The sequence below is a fragment of the Chrysemys picta genome, chromosome 19, assembly GCF_011386835.1.
Source record: "Chrysemys picta bellii isolate R12L10 chromosome 19, ASM1138683v2, whole genome shotgun sequence".
NCBI classification, from domain to species: Eukaryota; Metazoa; Chordata; order Testudines; family Emydidae; genus Chrysemys; species Chrysemys picta.
Window position 1 is genome coordinate 870,771 of NC_088809.1, and position 25,774 is coordinate 896,544.

At 58.9% G+C, this 25,774-nt stretch overlaps 2 protein-coding genes across 7 annotated transcripts in view; both read left to right on the top strand.

The window, feature by feature from the left end:
• The window catches only part of DPH1 (diphthamide biosynthesis 1), a 135,695-nt gene extending 116,786 nt beyond the window's left edge, over nucleotides 1-18,909 (top strand). For 5 of the 6 annotated variants that reach the window (XM_065573196.1, XM_065573198.1, XM_065573195.1 and 2 more), the window contains 6 exons: nucleotides 3,129-3,197; nucleotides 5,275-5,431; nucleotides 8,946-9,046; nucleotides 15,352-15,430; nucleotides 16,477-16,611; nucleotides 18,128-18,909. In XM_065573196.1, the coding sequence (XP_065429268.1) occupies nucleotides 3,129-3,197; nucleotides 5,275-5,431; nucleotides 8,946-9,046; nucleotides 15,352-15,430; nucleotides 16,477-16,611; nucleotides 18,128-18,232 (646 nt within the window). In that variant the 3' untranslated portion in view covers nucleotides 18,233-18,909. Of the gene's footprint in view, nucleotides 1-3,128; nucleotides 3,198-5,274; nucleotides 5,432-8,945; nucleotides 9,156-15,351; nucleotides 15,431-16,476; nucleotides 16,612-18,127 lie in introns of those variants that run through there. The other variant, XR_010593838.1, reaches the window with a different exon arrangement.
• A 364-nt stretch (nucleotides 18,910-19,273) lies between these two features.
• On the top strand, nucleotides 19,274-20,882 carry OVCA2 (OVCA2 serine hydrolase domain containing). Its single transcript, XM_005313989.4, has one exon. It carries the CDS (start codon nucleotides 19,767-19,769, stop codon nucleotides 20,439-20,441), a length of 675 nt encoding a protein of 224 aa, XP_005314046.2. The 5' UTR covers nucleotides 19,274-19,766; the 3' UTR covers nucleotides 20,442-20,882.
• The last annotated feature ends 4,892 nt before the right edge of the window (nucleotides 20,883-25,774 follow it).

Sequence of the window (25,774 nt, forward strand, 5' to 3'; positions counted from 1 at the left end):
AATTAGAGGGAGCACTTCGCTTCCTATCACCTAATTATTTTAGGTAATGGAAATGCTTAATGTACTGTGAATACAGTGAGCTGCAGAATAAATAAATAAACGACCCCACCCCAGGGGGAGCCCAGGCAGAGCTGTGCTGGCCGTGCCCTCAGTGGCAATCCGTGTGTGGGGCAGGCAACCCACAGCTCATGCTGCCCCTTGAGCCCGCCTGGGAGCTTGAAGTGGGACGGGATGGTACCCACCCCCTTGGGTTAGCACGCGCAGCGACTGAACGGCCTGTGTTGGGATCGCTGGCCCGTAATGCGGGGAGGGGGAGGGCTGGGGTGACTCTTGGGGTGTAGCCGGGGGCCTGTTCCCGGAGGCCAGCTTGGCGTGTCTCACCCCAGGCCACAGGCGGATGCTGGCCCGTCCGTGCACGGCGCGTGGGATCCTGCTGACCACGCAGGGCTGTGGGGAGGGGAGGACCCCTCACACACACCCCGTCCTTCCACACTGCTCTCTGGCAGGAGCCCAAGCTGGGCATGCTGCTCTTCCCTGGTCAAGTTCACCTCTGGCAGGCCCCAGCCTCCCTTCCTCCTGCCCGGCCTGGGCTCCAGGCTCCGCTCTGCGCTGCTCCTCTCTCCCCAAAGCCTCGGGAGCGCCTGGTGCCCGTGCTTGAATCTAACGCCTCAGAGCCAGCACAGAGCCATTAGATGTCTTCTCCAGGCCTCCTGTGACTGAGTGACGGCCCCTCCGACTCGCTGTGCTGCAGCTGCCCCGAGTCCAGGCTGGCCGGCTCTGGGCACGTTGCACTAGGGTGGCACAGCGGGGGCGGCTCTGGTGGGTGCTGTAGACAGCGTGGTGAGCAGCACACAGGAACTGCCAGCACCACCCAGAGGGGCTTCCTCTATCCCAGTCACCGGCTCCAAAGGAGGCAACAAGAACCACACATACACCCCAGGGAACAACTGAAGAGTGGCGTGGCCACGTGGTCTGGGGTGGGACACGCACGATTGGCTTCATTTCCTGAAGAGGGCTTGGCCTGGGAAAGTCTGGGGCACGTTGCTTAAGGGGGTGTCCCCCACGCCTCCTCAGCCAATGGGCATCTCAGGCCCTGGCTCGAGGGCTCGGAGCTGTCCAGTAAATCCTCATTCTGCCTAAAGGAACTAGCCATGTAAATGCCTGATGCCTACCGCAGTCCTGAGGAGCTCCTGCCCCAGTCATGTCTTGTGGCAGTGAGTTCTGCAGGTTAATCGTGGGTTTCCTTCGATCAGTATTAAATGTGTTGCCTTCTAGTTTCCCGCCCTCCCACCCTTTCAGGGAGGGGGATTCAGGCTCCACACCATGTTCATGTAGATCAGGGCTTTTCAAGGCCAACCCCGTTCCCTGGCCCTGCCCTCTCCTAGTGCTGGAGAGAAACTCCAGTGGCTGCAGCTTCTGGGCTCCTGTTCCATTGCAGATGTGGGTGTCCAGCTGCTGCAGGTGAGTCCCAGCTGTGGCACTGGCTGTTGTACCTGCGCGACTCCACAGGCTCCTGTCTGAGTTGTTATTTTCTTATTTAGCCCCGTCTCTGGGGCTAACTTTTCCAGACAAATTAGCTTTGATCTTCCAAAATGTCATTCTCCAATTAAGGGCAAAATCTAGTCAAGTTTTACGTCTGAATTCATTTTCCAAGCCCTCACTCCATTAGGGCAGCTGAATGAAAGGCTTTGAAATGTAATTGCTGACTTGAAATCTGATTAGAAATGGAAGCAGAAATGTCTCTAACCAGACGTAACTACTGAGCAGCTCTGAGGCTGCACATTGACTCACCCTCTCTGCCCCAGTCCAGCAGCAGGAATCCATTTTTGGGTGGAGAATGGATGCCTCTCCTGGCTCCAGCAGGGGGCGCTCACCCAGGCAGCGGTGGTGGAGTGCGCTGGCCGGGGGGCAGGGAGAGCCCCAGGTGGAGTGGTAGGAATGGAAATTGCGTTGTTTAAAATACGCTCCTGACTCATTTCCCTACCTGTGGTACCCAGGAGACGGGTCCGTGTCCAGGGCTGCAGTCTCACTTGTGCCCAGGTGCCACTGCATCAGTGGGGCCAGCAGGGGCACATTTTGAAGTGCCCAGGCGGCCGCTGGGAGTACAGGGGGGGCAGCTTAGCATGGCTGGGTTCTGCTCCATATGGAGGTCTGGTCTACACTTAAAACTTAGGTCAACATAGCTACCTCACTCAGGGCTGTGAAGAATCTACACCCCGGGGACCTAAGCCCCAGTGTGGACGCGTCCAGCGAGCTGGCTGCCAGCGCACAGAAAGGGGGTGTTCCTACAGCAATAGAAACCCCCCTGCCATTGGTTTAGGCTGCGTCTACACTCCGGGCTTACAGCACCAGCTATGCTGGCCTGGCCCCTGGAACCTAGCTATGGGCTGGGCCAGGAGTGGTGAGGAGGGCCAGCCCCATTGCTGTGCAGGTGGGTGTGTTACACATGGAGAGGCCTGGCACAGTCACAGCAAACCGTTCCCCACCAGTGGAAGCAGGCGCAAAGCCCTGACCTTAACGCGGGGATCCCAGAGCCACATCCGCGAGTTCTTTCACTGTCTGCATGTGATGCTGTTAAAGCAAAGGAGGCAGCAGAGATCTGCCTGCCTGCCGCTAGCAGCCCAGTGTGTTCAGCCCAGAACGGCTCATGTGATGCTCCTCATCCTGCTCGCTCCCGGGCTGTTTGAGCTCCACTTATAAGTCAGACAAACGAGGGTGGCCTGCCCTGCTGTGTGAGTGCAGGATGCGTGCCAGGCAGAGCGGTCCCATCCCCGCCAGCTGCGTGCACGGGGGCAGGTTTCTCTCACTGTTTGCCAGCATGAGCTGGTTCTCCCCTGCCCACTGGCGCTGACTGGTCCCCATATGGCCTCACAGGCTTTGTTTGCAAGTCCCAGAGTGCAGGGCTGCTTGAACCCAGCCCTTAGTCGGTTGCTTTGCCTGCTCTGTGCCTGTGGTGCTCAGCGCGGGCCGGTAGGGGCTCCTGCACCCAGCGCTGAGATGCAGCAGCAGCCACCAGGCAGTCAGAACGGGCCTGAACCAAACGTCCCCAGCTCTGGGTCTGTGCTCTGGAGTCAGCTGGGTCCTGAGCAGCGTGGCAGCGTCCCTGAGCTCTTCTCTCCCTGCTGCAGGTACCTGGGGGATGGGCGCTTCCACCTGGAATCTGTCATGATTGCCAACCCCGGAGTTCCCGCCTACAGGTACTGGAGCCAGCCAGGCTGCAGGGGTCACCAACATTCACACTGGGGGCATTGCTGGGGAGTGGATATGGGATTTCCTGGCATGGGCATAGTCAGACTGTCTGTGGATACCTCCCCTCCCATTTCTGGCTGAGCATCCCGCCTCCTTCCCCTGGCTGTCGCTCAGACCCAGCTCCCCTCCCATTGGCTTTTGCCTGGCCCTCCTTTGCCCCCCCCCCCACCATGGGAGTCCATGACAGGGATGCTGGGAAGTGTTTAATGTTTGTTTAGCTTTTTAATACAATTTGCTGCCAGAGCTGAGGTGGGGAAGCCGGCAGCCAGCGCTCTGCAAACCACCACTGGTCCAGGTGCAGCGTGGCTGGACGAGGAGAGAGGCGGTGGGGTCAAAACTTGCCTACCAAGAGCAGACCCTGTTAATGGGCTTCTCAGGCTCTGTCTCCACTACAGGTTATGTCGTATAACCCCTCCCCCCCCCGAGCGACATACATTACACTGACATGAGCGATTGTGTGCACCGCGCAATGCCGGCAGGAGAGCTCCCGCCAGCACAGCTTCTGCCGCTCGCGGGGGTGGTTTTATTACGCCAACGGGACACAGAGCGTCGGCATAGAGCGTCTTCACCAGACGCGCTGCAGCGGCCAGCTGTGCCGGCCCAGCCTCCCGCTGCTGCGCTGGACAGGCAGACATGGCCTCAGCCAACTGTTGCTCCTGGAGCAGAACCAGGCCCCGGGCCTTCACTCTGCAGGTCCCAGCAGCCCGGTCTGGCCTCCTACGGGGTGTTGGGCACTCAGGCGGACGTGGCTGGCAGCGGAGTCGTGTGGGGGAGCCCTCACGGAGCAATCACAAGCGGCTCCCGGGCTGAGGGAGAGGTGCAGAGGGGAGTCGGGCTTGATGAGATGAACACCAGCCATTTACTCGGGCTGAATATAAACATTTTGACAAGTACCTGTGAAAGCTCTTTGAGGTGCAGCCATTAAACTCCCTGGCTGCTGCAGGCAGAGGCCATAAAATGTGATGATGAGGCTGCTGAAAGCAGATGAAATATCAGGAGCAAAAGGCTGGCCCATTTTGTGAAATCTGAATTTCTTAGTAGGTCGTTTGTTACTAACGGGAGACGCACGTCAGGTTTATGGGGCTGGGGAAGCTGCTGCAGCCCAAGTGGGATTTGATTAAAATTCTCTTCGTCAAACAAAGCAACAAATCAAAGATTTCTTCATAATTGATGAGGGGGAAGAATGACAGAGCAGGAGAGCGAGTGGCCCGGCCTGTGTGCATTGCAGCCTTTGGCAGGGCTGAAGCCAGGGGCCGGGCCAAGAGGAGCCGGATCTCTGTTCACGCACGCCCTGCTCTGCCCTGCGTTGGGAGCTGACCAGAGCGCCTCGGGCCACGGGCTGGGAACGTTCTCTAGTGACCCATTCCCACAGCGTCTGGACTGACTCCCCCTCTAATGCGGGTGGTAGGAAGGGCTCAGTCTTACACCACCGGGCCTGCTGGGTCCAATGGACCGTCCAGGCTCCCGTACCTGGGCCGGGCCAGAGGGCATTTCACCCATACGGTCCTCGCCTGGCAGGGAGAGGCTGGCACTGACGGATCAGCCTGAGGTGGCTGCCGCAGGGCCAGGGACCCCAGGAGAACAAAAGTCAGAGGAGCCGTCAGCCCCTCCTGGAGCGGAGAGGGGGGTTTGGCAGGCCTGTGGGTCAGTGCTGCCCCCCATGGGTGTGGAGGCGGGGCAGTTAGCTGGTCCCCTCTCCTCCCAGCGTGCGGTCAGAGGGGAGCCCAGTGACCTGTGACTGACAGGAATGGCCGTGGTTTGGAGCTGCCTGCAGAGAGCTCATCCCAGAGCAGCGAGGGAACCTGTGCTTGTGTCCAGGCCCCTCCCTGACGGAACAGGGGGTCAGCCCCCCTCCTTCCCTCCCACGGGGAGAGACAGCCCCCTCCCCCAATGTTGTGTCAGTTGTGGGCAGCTGAGAGTGCAGCGCCCTGGAGGTCCCGATCCCCCCCAGGGTCTGACTCTAGGGAGGGGCCAAACTGCTGGGCACTGCCAGCTGTGCTGCCCTCAGCTCTGTCTTCTGCGCAGGTACGACCCCTACAGCAAAGTCTTCTCCAGGGAGCACTACGCCCACGAGCGCATGCAGCATGCCCGGCAGGAGGCCATCCGCACCGCCGCCCGCGCCCGGAGCTGGGGACTCATTCTCGGGACCCTGGGGCGCCAGGGCTCCACCTCCATCTTGCAGGTACCTCCAGAGATGTGTCTGTCCCGCAGCTGGCTTGGCTTGGAGATCAGGCTCCTCCCAGCCCTGCTCTGTGGAGCCAGATCCACCGAAGGGCTTTGCTGCGCCCCAGGAGCAGGAAAGAGAAACTGGCTTTTTCTCAGAATCCATCCTCCCTTCCGGGACCTGCTGCTGCCCCCTCTTCCCTGCCGTCCAGGAGCCACCTCGGCCCCACTCAGGACCACGTGTTGGGGTCTGCAGCACTCCCCCCCGCGCCCCGCTGCTGCCCTGGCACTTGCCCGGTTGTGCCTCCTGCGTGGCTGGCGTGAGCGGCTGCCCATCATCCCCCTGGCCTCACTGTGCAGTGGGGCAGGGAGGGGATCTCGCCTGGCCAGTGACTCACCTCATGGCCCTGGCTCATGCCCATTGATCGCCATCGACCAGGATTTCTACAGCTCGGGAGCAGAGCTGGCAGGACAATTAGCAGGAGATGAGAGGGAGCCAGGGCCGAGGCCCCTCGCAGGAGAGAGCCGGCCCCGCGAGCCCCGCGCTGGCCGCACAGCAATTAATTCTCAGCTATTTTTAGTTTAGTGACGTGAACTTGGGATTGGTTTTGCTTCCCCTGTCCTGGCCCAGTGCCAAGGGCCGGGCGGGGTTGGGGCTCTGCAGTGCCGCCTCCTTGCTGAGTTCCAGGCATGGCAGCAGCTCCAAGGCTGGGACTCCACCTCCTGCCCCGTCTTGGCCTGATCCTTTTCCCACTGGCCCTGCCCGACGCGTCCCAGGGCTAGCGCAGGACAGCACGGAGCTGCTCCGCAGCTGGCTAAGGCCACGGTGATGTGATGGGAGAGAGGCACCTGCTGTGTCCCTGGGTGCCCCCGCCCCACATCCCACCGTGCAGCCTGGGGTCACGCCCAGAGCGCCCCCCCCAGTACTTCCATCACACGAGTGAACCCCCCCAACTTGTCTCCCGAGTCCAAGTCACAAAACCGCCCCCAGCGAGCAGGCAACTCGTGGGGCGGGGGGAGCTGCAGGGCTAGAATAACGGGGTGCTGGGGTCAGAGGGGAGGTGCATCAGGACTGGGGGGGGCAGCGCTGAAGTGGCTGGGGGAATGGAGCTGGGGGTGTCACGGAGTCCCCGGGCGATGCTCTGGAACTGCTCCCCACAAAGCCAGTCAGGACTTTGGGGAGCCTCCTCTCCCTTGGAGCAGACTGTCTTCAGGGCAAGAATCTCACAGGGCTTCACCTCCCGGGTCAGACCTTGGAGCATTTATCATATGCCCCTCCATGCGCTTCCCACAGCGAGTCCGCCCCGGCGGGGTCCTGGGGAGCCAAAGGGTCCTGCACCCCACTTCACAGTCAGACGTGACTCTCAGCCAGCCAGTAAAACAGAGATTTATTAGATGACAGGAATACGGTCAAAAACAGAGCTTGTAGGTACAAAGAACCAGACCCCTCAGCCGGATCCATTCTGGGGTCCCACAAGCCAGACACCCCTGTCTGCCCTCACCTCCCATCCCCAGCCAGCTCCAAAATGAAACTCTCCAGCCCCTCCTTTCTGGCCTTTGTCTCTTTCCCCGGGCCAGGAAGTCACCTGATCTCTTTGTTCACCTTTAGCTATCCCCTTGCAAGGGGGGAAGGGCCCTGGCCATTTGTTGCTAGGAGACAGATGGTCAGCCATTTATGCACACTGGAGACTTAAGAAATACATAGGGGAAACTGAGGCACCCACACAGTATTCAGAGGAAACATTAAGAACAGTCCCACTTCGTCACAGGGGGTGCTCTGGGTCAGGGGGCGGGGCTCAAGGCTGGGGTATGGGGGCTGCTCTGGGTTGGGGGGCAGGGCCCAGGGTTGGCATGGGGGTGCTCTGGGTCAGGGGGCAGGGCCCAGGGCTGACATGGGGCTGCTCTGGGGCAGGGCCCAGGGCTGACATGGGGGGTGCTCTGGGGCAGGGCCCAGGGCTGGCAGGGGGGTGCTCTGGGGCAGGGCCCAGGGCTAGTATGGGGGTGCTCTGGGGCAGGGGGCAGGGCCCAGGGCTGGCAGGAGGATGCTCTGGGGCAGGGCCCAGTTCTGACATGGGGGGTGCTCTGGGGCAGGGCCCAGGGCTGACATGGGGGTGCTCTGGGGCAGGGCCCAGGGCTGGCAGGGGGGGTGCTCTGGGGCAGGGCCAGGGCTGGTATGGGGGTGCTCTGGGGCAGGGGGCAGGGCCCAGGGCTGGCAGGAGGGTGCTCTGGGGCAGGGCACAGGGCTGACATGGGGGTGCTCTGGGTTGGGGGGCAGGGCCCAGGGCTGACATGGCGGTGATATGATAAATGGGGCATATGATAAATGCTCCAAGGTCTGACCCGGGAGGTGAAGCCCTGTGAGATTCTTGCCCTGAAGACAGTCTGCTCCAAGGGAGAGGAGGTGCTCTGACATGGGGGTGCTCTGGGTCAGGGGGCAGGGCCCAGGGCGGACATGGCGGTGCTCTGGGGCAGGGCCCAGGGCTGGTATGGGGGCGCTCTGGGGCAGGGGGCAGGCCCCAGGGCTGGTATGGGGGTGCACTGGGTCGGGGGGCAGGGCACTGGCAGTGCTGCAGGCTTCGCTGGCCCTTCAGCTGCCGATGCCAGGGAGAGCAGACTGGGGCCTGCGGGAGCTCGGGCTCTCACGGGTCAAGACAGAGGATGATGCTGCCTGCGGCTTAGAATCAGAGACTCAGGGTTGGAAGAGACCTCAGGAGGGATCTAGTCCCACCCCCTGCTCAAAGCAGAACCAACCCCAACTAACTCATCCCTTCTCCCTGGCTGCTGTGGCAAAGGCCGTGATGGCCAGAAGGCAGGACAGAGGCCGAATGACCAGCGATGGCTGGGCCAGGATGGAGGGGAGCCCTCCCAGCCCCTGCTGCAGGCAGCCGAGGAGAAGGCTGCTGCTAACGAGAACAGATTGTTGTCATTGAACAGTAATTACTTCATTAGGCTCAGCTGCGAGTGTTGAGGGTGGAGCTGAGCGAAGCTGCTGTTTGGGGCTGATAGGGTCTGGGCTCCAGCTGCTTGGCTGACGGAGCTGCACCCCAGTGTCCCCCATGTGCTGTGTGGGGGCTGTCCCAAGGAACTGACAGGCCTGCAGAGAGGCCAGGGACTGGGTGGGCTCTGGGGAAGAGCCCCTGGGAGGGGCAGTGAGGGTGGGGGAGCTTGTCCTGCTGCTGCGTGGGCTGGGTAGAGAGAAGCCCCCTCGATGGGGCTCAGGTGGGACTGCTCCAGCCTCCTGTCTAATGGGCCCCATCCCATCCCCCAGTAGCTCTCCCTGCTGTAGCAGTGATGGCTGGAGGGACTGGGGGCTTCCGGAGCCTTATGGTATGGATTACCCCACCCCATCCCAGGGGTCAGGCCCCCACGCTCCTGAGGCCCTTCCCGGTTGTACTGGGCAGCCCCTCCCCTGCTCATCGCCCCCCCTTTGCTCTGGCAGAGCCTTGCCCAGAGAATGACACGTTCCCTGCCCACCTGACAGGCATTGCCAAGCTGGGGCTTGCCTAATGCTCCCTATGTCTCGTTCCCCACAGCACCTGGAGGGGCGGCTCCAAGCCCTCGGCCTCCCATTCGTCAGGGTGCTGCTCTCGGAGATCTTCCCCAGCAAGCTGCAGCTGTTCCCCGACGTGGACGCGTGAGTGTGGGCCTTGCTCTGCCCTGTCCCCCCTGCGCCCTGTTCCCCTGGATCCTGTCTCACCTGGCCTCCTCCCACAGCCGCCATCACAGTCTCTGCGCCGTCCCAGGTGATCCCTCGCTCCCCCCTCCCTGCTGGACCCTGCTCTCTGGTGAGAGTGACCCCTCCTCAGCCCCGAGCCCTGGCCTGTCTCCTCTGCTGCGGAGGAGGAGAATAACCCTGCAACCGCTCTTCCCAAGGCAGGTCCCAGTCTGCCCCTCTGCATGGGGGGAGGCGGGCCCGGGCTGGAGTCCTCGCGCAGGTGCACACGTGTAGGAGGCGCCGTCCTTTGCGTGTGCCAGATGTCCAGTTCATTCCCCCATCCAGTATATGGGGCTGGCTGGGCAGACCCCTGGTGCCAGTGTGAACGCCAGCCTGGCGCTGCCCCTCTGCACATGGGTGGTTGGGCGTGATGGTCTCGTACGAGGCCCCTGTGGCCTCCTGAGGCACTTGCTGTGTCAGTGGCACATGGGCCCATCTCCCTTTGGGAGCTCGGAGGCAGGCGCACTCTGCTGTGGGGCCCTCAGGGACTGGGAATGGGCTGAATTTAAATCCAGTCTCGTTACTGTACGAGCAGGAGTCTCTCCCAGGGGCCATGGGGCAGGGACACGGCCCGGTGATTTCATTAGGGTGCTGGAGCACCGAGGCCTTTGTCTCTACGCAGGATGTTGGAGCGTCGCTCCCTAGTGTCCAAGCACAGGTGCTGTGTCAGCAGAGCCGGCCCTAGGCATGAGCAGGCCAAACAATTGCTCAGGGCCCCGACCAGCTTCTTATGATGTGTTGTGGGGACCCCCAATGGGCCTGCACCTCCTGTCTGTCAGTGCCCCCCACACTCCCCCAGTGCCGCCCCAGCCGTGGGAGGGGGGCGCAGGCCCCATGGAAACGCTCTGGTTAGTGTCAGCAGAGAGCTCAGCTCTGGCCGCTGGAGACTCCTGGTCAGTGGCTTGGGGGGCTGCGGCATAGAGCCTGAGCAGGAAGCCACAAGGCCCCACCCTCCCCAGCGGGTCCAGCTGCCGCCCCCCCCCCCCCCCATCCCCTGCAGCCGTGGTGCTGAGTGGCAAGGTACCAAGCATGTGCTCCAGTGTGGGTCCCCCCGCCCTGGTAGCTGGGGGCAGGAGCCAGTTTGGAGATGCCTGGCTGGGGTCAGAGGGGTGACCCCCAGGGGACTCAAGCAGGCCCCCCAGCTCTGGGATCCCATGTGGCCACGAGCCCCTCCCTGTGCCCTAGTTCAGCAAGACGTGTCCATGTGGAGCCGCCCGCCCGCTGTGCTCTGTGGGGCAGGCTCTGCATTCGCCTGTCCTCCCAGGGGTCCTCTTCGCTGCATCGCTATTCTCCAGGGCTCGTCCGGGCGCTGTCCTGCGTCCCCTCCCATCCTCTCCTATGCGAGTGTCTGCAGAGCCGTCCCGCAGAAGCGGGTCACCCCCTTTCTCCTGGCTGTGGGCCCCCACTGCCCAGTGAGAGGTGCCTGCAGATCTCCCTCCCTTGCTGCGGGAGTGGTTCGGGGGGTGGCCCCCAGGCCGTGTTCCCCTGTGCTCGGGAAGTAGCATCTCCCAGCCCTGCATGTTTGACCCTGGGCTCTGAAATATTCCCCGGTGCCAGGGCTGCGTCGTGCGATGCTCTCGCTCGGCTGGACTCAGCTAAACATGATGGAGAGCAGGACAGATCCCTGGTGACGGGGTGTGACGAACTGGGCCTGTTCTCACTGTGGTCTGTGAGTGCTGACAGGGGAGTGTGGCTGGGATAGTCTGCATTGGGGGATGGGAGTTTCCCCAGGCGCATACCTGAGTGTGTAACATGAGAACCCAGGAAGGGGTTGAAGGCCAGGTGACTCCTTAGCCCGGGAAACTGAACAAAGGCTGTGGGAGGGGTCGCGGAAGGCAGTGTGCTGGAAGCAGGCTGGAGAGATGGCTGGGAGACAGAGATGGCTCTGACCCCCCTTGAGGGGGGGGTGGGCTGGAATGCCCTGGGACCCCAAGCTGGACTTAACTGAGGGGGTCCTGTTGTCTGCGCCTGCAAGACCTGTCTTGGACTGTATTCCTGTCATCCAAATAGACCTTCTGCTTTACTGGCTGGCTGAGAGTCATGGTGAATCGCAGGAAGCCGGGGGTGCAGGGCCCTGAGTTCCCCAATACTCCGTGACAACTGGTGGCAGCGGTGGGATCTACTGCACCCCGTGGACGGCGCTTCCTGCAGTAAGTGACTGGGGAGCAGTAAAACGAAGGGGGATTGACGGGGACCAGGCGTGCTGAAGAGTGGGAGAGAGACGGTTATTACCCCTGGGAGTGTGTGACCAGCGAGAAGGACTTTTGCAGTAACAGGGTCCCCCGGGGGGATCGCAGCGAGTGGTCCCAGGGACGGAGGAGTCTGCAGCTCGACCCTGGCAGAGAGGTGGTGACCTCGAGAAGGGCTGGCACACTAGGGGTCCCCCTGGGAACCGTGGGGAGCTGTGAGCACACAGGCCAGTGAGTGGCCAGCAGGAAGATGTATGCCAAGCGGCTTAAGAGCGACCTGGTGGAGCTGTGCAAGCAGAGGCAGTTGCGCATTGGGAGGCTCACCAAAGAACAGCTCATTGCCCAGCTGGAGGCGGAAGATCGCGCGAATGAACTGATCCCTGTGTCTCAGGGAAGCAGCCTGGCAAATGCAGCGCAGGCACCAGTGTCTGTCCCAGCTGGGAGTGGTCAGCCGGCTGCTGAGGGCTTCCCGAGACCCCTCCTTCCTATGCCTAGGGGAAGGGTGGGGAGGAGCCCAGCAAATACCGAAGGCGCCGTGACCCCCCCGGCCAGCAGGGGGTCCCCCCGGCGAAGCCCGCCGGCCAGCAGAGGATCCTCCCGGCGACGTTCGGCATCCGGGGAGCGGAATTGGCTGGAATGGGAGAAAGAGCTAAAACTGAGAGAGCTGGAGGATCGTGAACGACAGAGACAGCATGAACGGGAGGAGAATGAGAGACAGCATCAGCGTGAACGGGAGGAGAAAGAGAGACAGCATCAGCGTGAAGAGAGACAGAGACAGCATGAACGGGAGGAGAATGAGAGACAGCATCAGCGTGAACGGGAGGAGAAAGAGAGACAGCGTCAGCATGACCTGGAACTGGCGAGATTGAAGGGCAGCGAACCCCCGGCTGCGGTGAGTGAGGGGGGACCCAGGACTGCACGGGGCTTTGATAAGTGCATCATGGCCCCATACAAGGAGGGGGAGGACATGGATGACTTCCTGGAGGCCTTTGAGACGGCCTGCGAGCTGCACCGGGTGGATCCCGCGGACAGACTCCGGGTCCTTACCCCCTTACTGGACCCCAAATCCGTGGCATTGTACCGCCAACTGGGAGAGGCAGAGAAAGGGGACTACGAACTATTCAAAAAGGCCCTGCTACGAGAGTTTGGGCTGACTCCTGAGATGTACCGGGAAAGGTTCCGGAGTCAAGATAAAACCCCTGAGATCTCCTATTTGCAACTAGCCGTCCGCATGGAAAGATACGCCAGCAAGTGGGCTGGTGGGGCCCAGACGAAGGAGGACCTGATTAAACTGCTGGTACTGGAGCAACTGTATGGGCGGTGCCCATCCGACCTGAGGCTGTGGTTGGTGGACAGAAAGCCAGAGAACCCGCGACACGCCGGGCAGTTGGCTGATGAGTTTGTAAAGAGCCGGTCAGGGGGTGGCAGGGAGGAGCCCCAAAGGAACAGGCCCGCCGCGATGCAGAGAGAGAGTCACCCTGGGACCTCCCAAAGGGGGAATATGGGGAATCCCCTCCCCCGGGAAATGCCCAGCATCAGGGACAACCGACCGGCTCGAGGGGACCCACGGGACCTGAGCTGCTATTACTGCGGCCAAAGAGGCCACGTTCGGGCCCAGTGCCCCAAGCTCAAGGACAGACTGAGCAGACCGAACCCGCACCGGGTTAACTTGGTAGAGGCCCAGATGGACGAGGGGCAGGCTTCCCACGCAAGAGGGGCTGGCAGCTTATCAACTGCTCAAGAGAGAGAAGGGCCCCCGGCCAGCTTCTCTGGAGGGCCAGATGCTCCGGATTCAAAGTTCTCCGTTTACAGGGTTGGCGCGGGGCTGTCCCTGCGGAGCGAGTGCCTTGTTCCCCTGGAGGTGGATGGGAAGAAAGTTTATGGATACTGGGACACGGGCGCAGAGGTGACACTGGCCCGGCCCGAGGTGGTGGCCCCAGATCGGGTGGTGCCCAACACCTTCCTGACCCTGACCGGGGTGGGCGGGACCCCATTTAAGGTTCCCGTAGCGAGGGTACACCTGAAATGGGGGGCCAAGGAGGGCCCCAAGGACGTGGGAGTGCACCACCATTTGCCCACTGAGGTGTTGATGGGGGGGGACCTAGAGGACTGGCCAAGCAGCCCCCAGACCGCCTTAGTTGTGACCCGCGGTCAGAGCCGGCGAGGGGCACTGTGCCCTGGCCTTGGGGGGGGTGCCTTGCCTGAGGCGCAGGACCCTAACCTGGTGGGGAGGGAACGCCCAGGGACGCGGCTCAGGGAGGCTGCAGCTTCGGACCCAGCGGGCGAGAAAGAGCAGGTGGCCATCCCCGTCCCAGCTGCTGAGTTCCAGGCCGAGTTACAGAGAGATCCCTCCTTGCGGAAGATAAGGGACCTGGCCGACCTCAATGCGGTACAGACCATGGGACGAGGCGGCCGGAAAAGGTTCCTGTGGGAGAAGGGGTTCCTGTACCGAGAATGGGCTCCCCCAGGGAAAATGGAGTCAGGGGGGATCAGGAGGCAGCTGGTGGTACCCCAGAAGTATCGCCGCCAGCTGCTGTGCCGGGCCCATGACATTCCTCTCTCAGGGCACCAGGGAACCTGGCGTACCCAGCAGAGGCTGCTACGGAGCTTTTACTGGCCTGGGGTCTTTGTTACTGTCCGACAGTACTGCCGATCCTGTGACCCCTGTCAGATGGGGAGGAAGGCCTGGGACAAGGGGAAAACAGCCTTAGGACCCTTGCCCAGCATCGAGGAGCCTTTCCGGAGTGTGGCCAAGGTTAAAAGGGCGGCTCTAAACCAAGAGAGCCCAAAGCACAGACCTCCAGACTGGAGCGCTGGGAGAAGACCACAGCCCAGTTGGAGCCCCAGAGGTATGGGGGTGGGAAAAGGGCACAGGCCGCATAAACCTTCCCACATGCGAACTGCGAGTGCCATCAAGCACCCCCGACCTAAGGGGGGGCGTGAAACTGGAGGGGCCTGGTGTAATTCTCACCAAGGAATGGGAGGGATGCGGGGGCATCCATGGGAACGGGGGTAGGTTCGAACTTCCCCGGGTCACTGGCTAAAGTGACCCCGCTCAGTTCGGTCTCGAAGGGGGGAGAGATGTGACGAACTGGGCCTGTTCTCACTGTGGTCTGTGAGTGCTGACAGGGGAGTGTGGCTGGGATAGTCTGCATTGGGGGATGGGAGTTTCCCCAGGCGCATACCTGAGTGTGTAACATGAGAACCCAGGAAGGGGTTGAAGGCCAGGTGACTCCTTAGCCCGGGAAACTGAACAAAGGCTGTGGGAGGGGTCGCGGAAGGCAGTGTGCTGGAAGCAGGCTGGAGAGATGGCTGGGAGACAGAGATGGCTCTGACCCCCCTTGAGGGGGGGGTGGGCTGGAATGCCCTGGGACCCCAAGCTGGACTTAACTGAGGGGGTCCTGTTGTCTGCGCCTGCAAGACCTGTCTTGGACTGTATTCCTGTCATCCAAATAGACCTTCTGCTTTACTGGCTGGCTGAGAGTCATGGTGAATCGCAGGAAGCCGGGGGTGCAGGGCCCTGAGTTCCCCAATACTCCGTGACACGGGGATGCAGCCCAGGCCAAGCTGAAATAAACACGCCAAGCGCTGTTTGCTGCTTCGCAGGTTTCCTCCACTTAGCTGAGCGGGTTGTGGCAGGGGGCGGGCAGCCCCGGGCCCCTGCAGACAGTGCCCTTGTCACACTGAGATGAAGGATCTGGCTTTTCCAAAGGACAATAATTGCTCTGTAGTTTGAGCTCCCTCGTGTCTGCTGGGCCCCTCTTCCTCCCTCTGCCCTGAATGGCCAAGCCCCTGGCCCTGGCAGCAGCTCCTCAGATGTGGGGGTGGCCGTAAAAGCAGCCACTGAAGTGGCTCACGGGTGACCGCCCAGCACCCTGTGTGGGCCAGGAGCTACCTGCTGCACGGCTCCTAGCCCGTGGAATCACCGGGCAGCGTATGAGCAAGTCCCCGCCCAGTGGGTTGGCGGGAGGGAGCAGACCCTATCTGCAGCTCTGGCCTGAACTGAGTAACGTGGCCCCTGTGCTTCCCTTCCAGGTGGGTGCAGGTGGCTTGTCCACGGCTCTCCATTGACTGGGGAGGAGCCTTCAGCAAGCCGCTGCTCACACCCTACGAGGTAAGAAGTTCCTGGCAGCCCTCTGTCTCGCCTTGGCAGAGGTGGGACAGGGATTTGCCCCAGTGCCCAATACCGCAGAGAGAGGAGTCGGTGGACCCGACGGACAAGGCTCAGGGCCCAGAACAGACGTTCCCTTGGCTGAACTTGTTCCATTGCACAGATCAGGAGCACCTCTGGCCCCGCCCAGCTGGCCCCAAGCTCCCCAAATGCCTCCTGCTCCTCCACCAACTGCCTGGCCCAATGCAGGCGAGCTGTGAGGAAGGCAGAGGCTCTGGGAGCCGGGCACAGACAAATAACAGCAGGGGAACTTTGAGCCTGGCTGTGACTGGGCCGCCCCTATTGCTGCAGACAGGGACTAAGGGGCCAGCACCACATTATTTTAGGGAAGATTTATGGACACGTTTGTAATTCTCTGCCTGGTCTGCGTGTCCTGTTGGGTGGGAGGGCAGCCTCCACATGCTTCTGCAGATCACAGCGAGCGCTGCAGGGTCGTTCTCCATGTGCTCCCAGTCGTCTCTGCTCCCCCCACCACATCAGAGCGAGCACCTGTATTGTTCCTAATACTGTGTCATGATTTAATATGCAGTTCAGCGCTGCGAGCTTCCCCGCAGCAGTGCCCAGCCAGGGACCCCAGCGCTGCGAGCTTCCCCGCAGCAGTGCCCAGCCAGGGACCCCAGCGCTGCGAGCTTCCCCGCAGCAGTGCCCAGCCAGGGACCCCAGCGCTGCGAGCTTCCCCGCAGCAGTGCCCAGCCAGGGACCCCAGCGCTGCGAGCTTCCCCGCAGCAGTGCCCAGCCAGGGACCCCAGCGCTGCGAGCTTCCCCGCAGCAGTGCCCTTTTAGTACCAAGCACCTCAGAAAGGTGCAGACTCTGATTGGAGTTTAATGCTTCTAACCATTTTACTAAGTCGTTAAAGTGCATGTGTGGAGCAGTCTGAGCCCCCAGCATCTGCTGAGAGGGGCTGATACATTGGTCGCTTCTCCATGCGACGCTCCTGTGGAGGATGCTGGGTCCTTTGTTGTGGTGACATGACTTTGCACCCATCCAGGCTGCTGTGGCCCTGAAGGAAATCGAGTGGCAGCAGACTTACCCCATGGATTTCTACGCCGGCCAGTCCCTGGGGCCCTGGACAGTCAACCATGCCAGCCACCAGCCCCAGAGGGGCACCAGCCGGCCAACGCAGGTAAGGCACCTGCAATGGGGTTGCAAGGAAGAAGGGTCCCTGGGGCGACACAAGCTCTCACAGCTGCCTCCTCCTGACCCGTTTCTCTTGGGGTGATGCTGGGGAACATGGCCACAAACCTGCCCCAGCCAAGGCCTTGGCTCCTCCTGAGCCTCACCCCTCCCCTTTCACCCTAGGCAGTCAGGCGGCCTGCTGCTGTGCACAAGAGAAACACCATGTGCTGCCTGCACCTGACCACCAGGGGACTGGGCAGGTGCCCAGAGCTTTGTACCTGTTGTGTGCAGACAAAGACAGGACCAGGAGGGAGCTGGGCCCTGGCCCTGGCCCTGCACTTTCCCTTCTCTGCTCTCCAGCTGGTGGCCCCAGTACTCCCTAGGGATGGAGGGACAGTGCCAGAGCCCTGAGGAACAAGACACCAGCCCTTGGCACAGCTTTAATTCCTGCTTCTCTGGGTTTGGGGTTTTCCTGTTTGCAAGGAAGCCGCCCTGCAGCCTGCGCTGCCTGGGCTCTGCCGTGAGCTGAGAGCACCACCCAGTGGCTCCAGCCAGTGGCTGGTGATAATGAAATGCTTGGTGTGGCAGCCGGAGCCGCCCCCCTCCCTCACGCTCCCCGTTGGCCTGGAAAGGGGCACAGACTTTCACCTAAGGTCATGTGGCGAATGGACCCAGGACTTGCAGCCTCAAGCTCCGAATCCGAAGCCCATTCCGATGCTGGCCCCGTGCTGCGGCTGTGTGTGGCAGGGATGCTGAGCAGCTTTCCTTGCTGTGGCTTCCCAGGAGGCCAGCTCCCTTTGGGGTGGAGCGGGCCCAGCAGAGTCCTCTGGGGTCATCGCTGAGCCAGCTCACCCCACTGGTCAATGCTCCTGCTCCCACCATGTGTGGCAGAGCCGGATGCTTTCTGGGGTAAGCTCAGACCAGGGCTCCCAGCTCTCGCGGGGTATGTCACAATACCCTAGCACGAGGAGCTGGTGTCTAGAGGACTTTCTGGGAAGTGATTTAAGGGGCCAGCAGGACTGGAGTGGCTATGAGAAGCAGCAATCTTGTCTGATCGGTATCGGCTGTTCCCGCTGAGATATAGGCCTGGGAGCAGACGCTCCTCTGAGTTATTGTCGCTGTTTCTGTAACAAGTGGCAGCTGCTGGGTGCCTGTCTGGAGTGTGATAAGCAAAAGCAGCACAAAGGGCTGTGTCACAGCCTGTCACTTGTTCACTGTAGGGCAATGCAGGAGCATTTATTGGTGTCATTTGCCTAGGAAATGAGAGGGGAGGCTTAGCGTGCCCATAAATCCACGCTGAGAACATGACTTCCAGCACGTGAGCTTTCTGCAGGGGATGGAAAGGAGGCCAAGATAACCTAATAGGGGCCACAAGGGGAGTGGGGCAGGTGTGTTTCAAGAGCAGCAGCTGGGACTAGGGAGCAGGTGTGATGATATCACTGTGTTGGCAGAACCCTGGGGACGGATCCTCTTCTGAATGGTGTGTGTGTGTGTGTCTCTCTCTCTCTCTCTCTCTCCCGTAGAGGAAGCTGCCTGAACCTGTGGTACCAGTGGATGCTGGTGTGGGGAAGAAATGCACCGACTGCAGCTGTCAGGACAAGGCCCCATTGCAGCCAGAGCACCCCTGAACCCCCAAACAATGGGGATATTGGCAGGTACAGCCCTGCAGTTACCGGCCTGGAAACAAGCGCTCCCAGCTTTGCTCTCAGGAAGGGCTGTCTCTGACTTCAGAGCTGGTGAAATGGGCCAGATCAACAGCACTATAGACTGACTGACTGGCACCCAGAGCAGGTACAGAGTAGGCAGTGGCAGGGCCACTCTCTCACGGCCCTGGAGAACCATCTCTCAGTCTCTCGCCCATTCAGCCTGAAGTGTTTCCACGGAGGCTGCCTGAAAGAACCAGCTGTAGCAGTGGTTTCTGTGATAGGGACCATTCCCTGGCCACTGGACTGAGATCCCCCATTAAGGAACAGCTGTGCCGAAACCATGATTAATTTGCATTGAAATGTCCCGTGTGTACTACAGAGAGGTGGAAATGGCCACGCAAAGGCCCTTCAACTGTGCTGGGTTTGGGACATAGTCTCACTAACAGGATGTTGAGAAGCACAAAGTTGGGAGCAGTGCCAAGGTTCCGGTTGTGTTCTGCCTGGGGAAGATGGATTTTAGGCCAACACACTGCTCTGTTCCCCTCAGTGCCTCAGCCCCAGTGTGTAGACATCAAGGCTCAGCCTGGGGGCAGCAGTGAACCCTAACTTACACACTGTAGTTACCTTGATACATTTGCCAGTTGCAGTGGAGGGACAGATTCTTTGTCTCTGTGTGTTTCACCGTCCATGGTTTGCAAAATCCTCTTTCAAAGTTGGAAATAGTGTCCTCCAGCCCCAGAGTCCTGTCACATGTGGGCAGACGTGGACTCTCCTCCCGGGGCCTTGGTTCTACTCACAGAGCAGCCTTCACCTGCTATCACTAGCTCCTGATTACATTGATCTAAAGGAGAAGAGAAACACGCCCCGTAGCTCTGTCAGAGCCCATGTTAACTTGCCTCTTCGGGGGGGTTGTCTTTGCTCTGTCACCAGTGGCGTTGCTGGGCGGGGAGATAAATGGTGCAGGGGCAAGGGAGAGAGAGGGGCTCCCAGCAGAGAGGGACAGGGCAGGCCCTGTAAAACTATCCCAGCCTTGGGCTCCTGCTGGTGCCCCTCACTCCTGACCCGCAGCCCCCTGCTATCCCAGCCTTGCCCTCCCCCCCGCCCTCTGAGCTAGGCCCGGCCCCAGGGGGCTGCTGGCTGCCTAGAGACTGACAGGCCGGGGGAGGTCATTGGACCGGCTTGGGGGGAGCTCAGGCTGGCCAAGGAACGGGGGCGTCCCAGGGCCCATCGCCCCACCAAGGGGTGCAGCGGGGGGGGGGGGCGCCGGGAATAACTCAGGCTCGGCCTCGGCCTGGTGCAGGCTTGGGGGGGGGGGGGGGGGCTGTGCTGGGGTCTCCTGCCCCAGCCCTGACAGCCCCGGCTGGGCCCCTCACAGCCGGACCGCCCTGGCTCCGCCTCTCAGCACCCGCTGGCCAATGAAAACGCCCATTCAGCCCCATGGCAACGCTCGTTCCGCCCCGAGCGGGGCATAGGCATTTCCTGTTTGAAAGCCGGATATCCGGTTCCGGTGACCGCCATGTCCGGGGAGAAGCGGCCGCTCCGGCTCCTGGGTCTCCATGGTTACCGCCAGAACCAGCGCAGCTTCCACGAGCGCACCGGGGCGCTGCGCAAAGCGCTGCGGGGCCGCGCGGAGCTGGTGAGCGTGAGCGCGCCCCACCCGGTCCCGGGGCCCGCGGCCGAGCACGGGGCGGGGCGGAGCCCGGAGCCGCAGGACGCCGAGCCCCGCGGCTGGTGGTTTTCCAGGCCGCGGGAGGAGACGTTCGACGCCCTGGAGGAAGCTGCCGCGTGCAAGGGGCTGGACGAGTCGCTGGACACGGTGGCCCGGGCGCTCGCGGAGCAGGGGCCCTTCGACGGGCTGCTGGGCTTCAGCCAGGGCGCGGCGCTGGCCGCCCTGGTCTGCGCCCTGCAGCAGCGCGGGGACGCGCGGTTCCCCTTTGAATTCGCCATCCTGGTGGCCGGCTTCAAGAGCCGGGCTGCCCCGCACAGCAGCTACTACCGGGAGCCCATCGCCGTGCCCTCGCTCCACGTGCTGGGGGACACAGACCGCGTCATCCCGCCAGGACTGAGCAGAGAGCTGGCTTCCCACTTCGTGGGTCCAGCGGTCCTCACCCATCCGGGGGGACACTTCGTCCCTGCCTCTGCATCCCAGAAGAGAGCCTACCTTGAGTTTTTGGCCAAGTTTTTGAAATAAAAGAGGAGGGACCTGCCCTTGGGCATGGAGGGGAGGAGGCTAAAGGCGCTCCGTTGACTTCGATGACCCAAGACAAGTTGAGGTGATGTGATCACTGTCTAGAAGTACCTACGGGGGGGAAGATTTCTGATAAGCAGAGGGCTCTTTAATCTAGCCGATAAACCATAATAAGATCCAGTGATTGGAAGCTGAAGCCAGACAAATTCAGGCTAGAAATAAGGCGCAAATTTTTAACACAGTAACAACCATTGGACCATTTAACTTAGGGTTGTGGGGGATTCTCTGGCACATGGACTCTAAATCAATACTAAATTTAAAAAAATAAATATTACATGGCTTTATAAAAGATACTCTTGAAGTTACGGGTTTGGTGCAAGAATCACTGGTTGAAATTAAATATTTTGTGTTATACTGGAGAACAAATTAAATGATCATACTATTTCTGGTGTTAAAAATCTACAATTCTTATCATGGGTCTTGTAGCACAGAAGAGGTGAGGCCAGGTGGAGTTTTGTCGCAGGAGATGGATATTTGGTGATATGATCTATAATAAGTGGAACTCCAATTGAGCTGTCATCCGTGTGTCTGCGTAGGTTCCAAAGGTCCCTATGTTCTCCTGCCACCTGGATGGGCTGAGGACAGGGCATTTGCTGCCTCACTTCAGATCCAGAATTTCTTTGGTGAAATAACTCAGGAGAATATTAAACCCTCCCTGCCTTCGCTCTTTACATCTTTCCCATTTTCTGCAGTCTCATTTTGTAGAGCATCGAAGCACTAGCATGAGGAGCCTCATAATGGAAAGGCCACACAAGTCTGCTGTGTAGTTTTTCTTGTGGTCTCTATGGAGACTTATCTGGCTGCTCTGAGTGGTATTAACGGGAGTCCCAGATCTTGGCCAGAGAAAGTGTCCACAGACACACAGAATGAGGGGTTGGTTCAAAGCATTAGGATCTCACATAGCCTTTATGCCCCAAAGTGGTCCCCTCAAAGAAAACCAGCTACTTGGCCAAACTTGGTGCCTTGCCAAAGCTGCTACTTCCTAGCTCTAGAAAAGATTCCATCTGCCCCTCTGCTGGTGCTGAGGCATTTGGTACATTCCCCCTCCTAGCTAAGAAATTCTTGTGCACATCCAGCCCTGAGGAGCTAGATGTAATTTCACTCCTTGCAGTTTGTCCCATATCAAGTGTATTTTCTCAAAGGAAGAGCCTTGAGTGTGACCGTCCTGCTTGCCAAACCTAGGCCAGATCTTTGGCTGAGACATTTTCCTGGAACATACAGTAAGCTTCATTCAAAAAAAGGCGGGGGGAGAGTTGGGGGCTGCTGGACTTCTCACACTGGTTGTACTAGCCACTCTTGAAGTGGAATCTGCAGTATCTGAGGCCAAGGGTACTTCCCTGAAAAGAGCCTGAGTCAACAGCTTCTGTTAAAAGGATTGTCTAAAAACACCTGTTCCAGAACAACACAACCCATGTCTCTCAACAGAAGAGATAACATCACAGTGACGATGCTGTCCCAGTTCCCAGATGAGATTCATACGCTCTTCTAGGTGCTAACAGGACAGTATTGTGGTATCTCTGCACCACAGCTGTAGAGCAGGTGAAGAAATCCCAGTTGTTGCTGTAAGGGGGAGATAATAGTGTTGTCCAGGAATGATCCCTGAAGACCACACAGTACTGCTGATGTATTCATAGATCTAGATGAGGGTAGGAAAGGTCCTGCAATTCTTCAGGGTGGTAGGCAGATCTATGCTAAGGTGCCTTCGGTTGCTGTGGCAGGATTCTGGCTGATAGGAGCGTTTTGCCCTCTCGTGGTAGTTGTGCTAAGTGCAGGATTTAAAACTGTATCCAACATTGTGTTTTCAGCATTTGTACCCGGACTGGTGGCCAGTTCATAATCACTGTAGTAAACGGGTAAATCACACCCCTGTGACCATAAGGAACAGACTGTGGGATGGCCACTTCCAAAATTGCTTGAGCTAAAAGTCATTCTCCATTATCTCCATAGTACTAAGACATGTCCTATGGGTGAGCCAAGCATAGGAGGTGAGAGACCCAGCATTTGCAGGTCTGATTCTGTCTAGAGGATGGTGACAATACAGTGGCAGGTCTGGCTTCAGCCAGCAGAGGGCTGTGGTCTGTCCCAGCTCAAAAACAGGTCAGAATCTGTACAGCAGTGGGCTATGCGCACACACACAACTCTGCTGTGAATGTATTGCAAGCATTGAATCACTGCGTAGGAGGGTGGTCACCCAGGTGCTAGCAGAGATTATTCAGTGAAAGGGAGACCTGCCCTGTCTCCACCCCAGGCAGACAAGCTGCCACAACTTCCCCATGTTCCTTCTGAGTCTGGCTCTGCTTTCTAAAGGCTTTTGAGATGGGATGTAGGGAGTGCTGCATGCACAGTAGAAGGAGCTCTGCTCTAAGGGGTGCCTGCATTTCAGAGTGAGACAGGCCCAGAGAGACCGTTAGATGCTCTTTGTTTTGGTGTTGCGCATTCCACTGAGCTGTTCTGAATTACGAAAGGGCTGCAGCTGGACAAGCACTTTGCAGAAACCAAGTTTGAGTCATTTATTTCAAAGATGTATTTTTTCAGTCTGGCTACGAGTGTCTGCAGCAATTTTCATGGACTAAGAAGTAAAGGAATAACTCCCACCCCTGAGCTGCAGTATAACAACTGCCTCCTATCTCTACTGGACTCTCCAGACAAACACAACAGAGCTTGACTTGCCTCTTTATCTTTAGCCCTGTGCTAAATAGTTCAGGCCAGTGCACATCAACCCTCACCTGCAGCCCCTTGCCCTACAGCTCTTCTCAGGGTGGAGCAACTGAACCAAAGTTGTGTGTGGTAAGGATCTGCACATGCCTCTTAACTCTATTGTACCTGCCTCCCTTCAAAAATATAAATCGGGCTGGTTTGTAAAAGTATTGAGGCATGTGAAGATGCAGATAAGCACCTAGTAGGATTTTTTAAAGCACTACAACTCCCATGGGATTAGGCACTTTTGAAAAACCTGTGTGGTACCTATCTGCAGGTGCCTGAACACCTTTACAAACCTGGCCCTTTATGTGAGGATAACACAACGCTTTACAAAAGGTCAGTGCTGCTAGAAGAGGGAAGTGACTTGCCTAGGGACACACAGTGAGTCACTGCGGAATTGAAAATTTATTCCCAGAGTCCTGGCTACCTGCTCCCTTTAACTAGACAATACAACTTCAAAACTCTCTCTGTCTGATGTAAAGTAGGTATTACCTTGCTGTGTGTTCAGCTGTGGACAGCAATACAAAACTGATATTAAAGACCCCACTCCATGCATGCAGCCTGTCTGTGGCTCAGACTCAAGCCCTGAGTTTGATTATTACTCTAGAAAGGCCTGCGTACGAGGGGAGCACAGAACAGCTTTGGGGAGTGCGACTGGAAAAGAAATAGAGGAAGATCTATCCCTCAAATCACTCCCACTGTTGACGCTAGTTGCCTGTTGGTAGAAAGTCCAAGGATTGACCTCCCCCGGCTCCTTGAGAGGAGCTGTCCATGGCAGCACTGGGGCATGTTGGTGAGGCAGAGGTGTGGGCGAAGCCTGCCTGGTCACAGGACTGTACTGCTGTCACTAGCACAGCATTCCCCGAGGAGGCCTGTTGGTATTATTCTCCGAAGAGGAGGGTGGGTCAGCAAGTTGCGCAATGGACTCCCTGAGCTGAGTTCTGGTAAGGAATGACTGAACTACTAATGCTAATGGATTCCAGGCAATGACCTTCACACACTGTCCTTTACGGTTTGACTTTGAGTGGCTTGGATGGCTCTGGTCTCTTGACTGCTTGTATTTACTTCTTAATGGCCCTGTTGTAATGATACCAGGGACTACTGTAGTGTAAGCTTCTCCGTTGTGCGGCCCTGCTCTGCCTCCTGTTCCCAGCAATGGCTTCTAACCGCTAGGTCTCTGAAGGTGGGAGTTTCCTCACAGCAGAGTCCATGTTTATCATGGGACCAGCAGGCAATAGGTGAAAGCTCTGCTTCTCTTCTTCAGTGTGATGGCTCTGCATAGGAGAGGGGCTTGAGCGTGCTGCTTCCCATGAACAGAGCTGCCATTTCAAGCCCCACTTTTGCTGTTGGGAGCAATCTTTCTTTCTGCCCCCTCAGCTGAACTGAGCCCATTTAAAGGTCTGCAGACTTCTCCTCCCACTAGTCAAAAGTATTGAAGGGGAAATAGGACAGCTAGAACTTCCTCTTGAAGAGACTAATGTCCAACCCAATGAAACCTCCCCCATCCCCTTCCAAACCCCACCTGTCCTTCCGCATTTCCTATCGGCTCCACCCATCTTACTTTATCCCCCTTCTCAGCTGTGGTACTACTTCCAGCCAATCCCACTCCTTCTCCATTTCAACTCTCATTTTATTTCAGTACGAACTGTCCCCAGTCTCGATCCATTCCCGGCCCCACTAATTCTATGTCTGCCAAAGCTATTCAGCCCCAGACACCTGCAATGGGGTGCACACTGAACAGAGCCAGGGGTTTCCAGGCACTGCTGATACGAAACCCAGAACCACAAGCCAAGCTTCTTACTCAGCTCTTTGCCTTTCCTTATAAACAAGAGAGCGCTGCTAGTAAGTGTCTGACAACGTGATGAGGCTGACGCATGAGGCTGGGGTGATGGTACAAATGGAAATCATCAACATGTTTCACAGACAGTTACGCAACTCAAACCCCTGAGTCCAAGCTTGTCTGTATGCCTGGAATGTATTTGGCACCGTTTCCTCAGCCCGGAAGGGGGCAGGCAGGAGAAAATGCATGCGGAGTGTTGAGAGGGGGCAGAGAGGAAACATAAAGGGGGATGTGGACCGGAAGGAAGGAGTATATGTTGCAGAGGGGAGTTATGCTGGATCACTGCAGGCAGGCAGGTGTGGAGAGACGAGGTCATTCTCTGCCCCTGGTGTCTGCATTTGGCAAGGAGCAGAGACGCATGGTCTCAAATGAAATATCTCCCCCTCCCCCATTTAACCCACAGAATCTTCTAGTTGCGTCTGAGTCACTCTTGCTCCAGCTCCCTTTCTCCTTGTTTTTGATGGAAGTTTTCCATGGAAACCCATGCTGGGCTGGGCCACTAGCGGGGATAAACACATGGCTGAATCACAAAGGCCACTCAGCCAAGAGCTGTCAGCTGGTAACAATAGCATGTGCTACATAAAGACACCAACTCTGAAAAAGCCAGACTCTAGCTGCAACTCCAGTAAACCCAAAGGGAGGGTGGGCCACCAGGCTGCACTCTAGGGGAGATACGGCCCTAGAACCATGTCTCCTCTGACCAGAGACCCCCTGTGCTCCTGTCTCACAGCAGCCC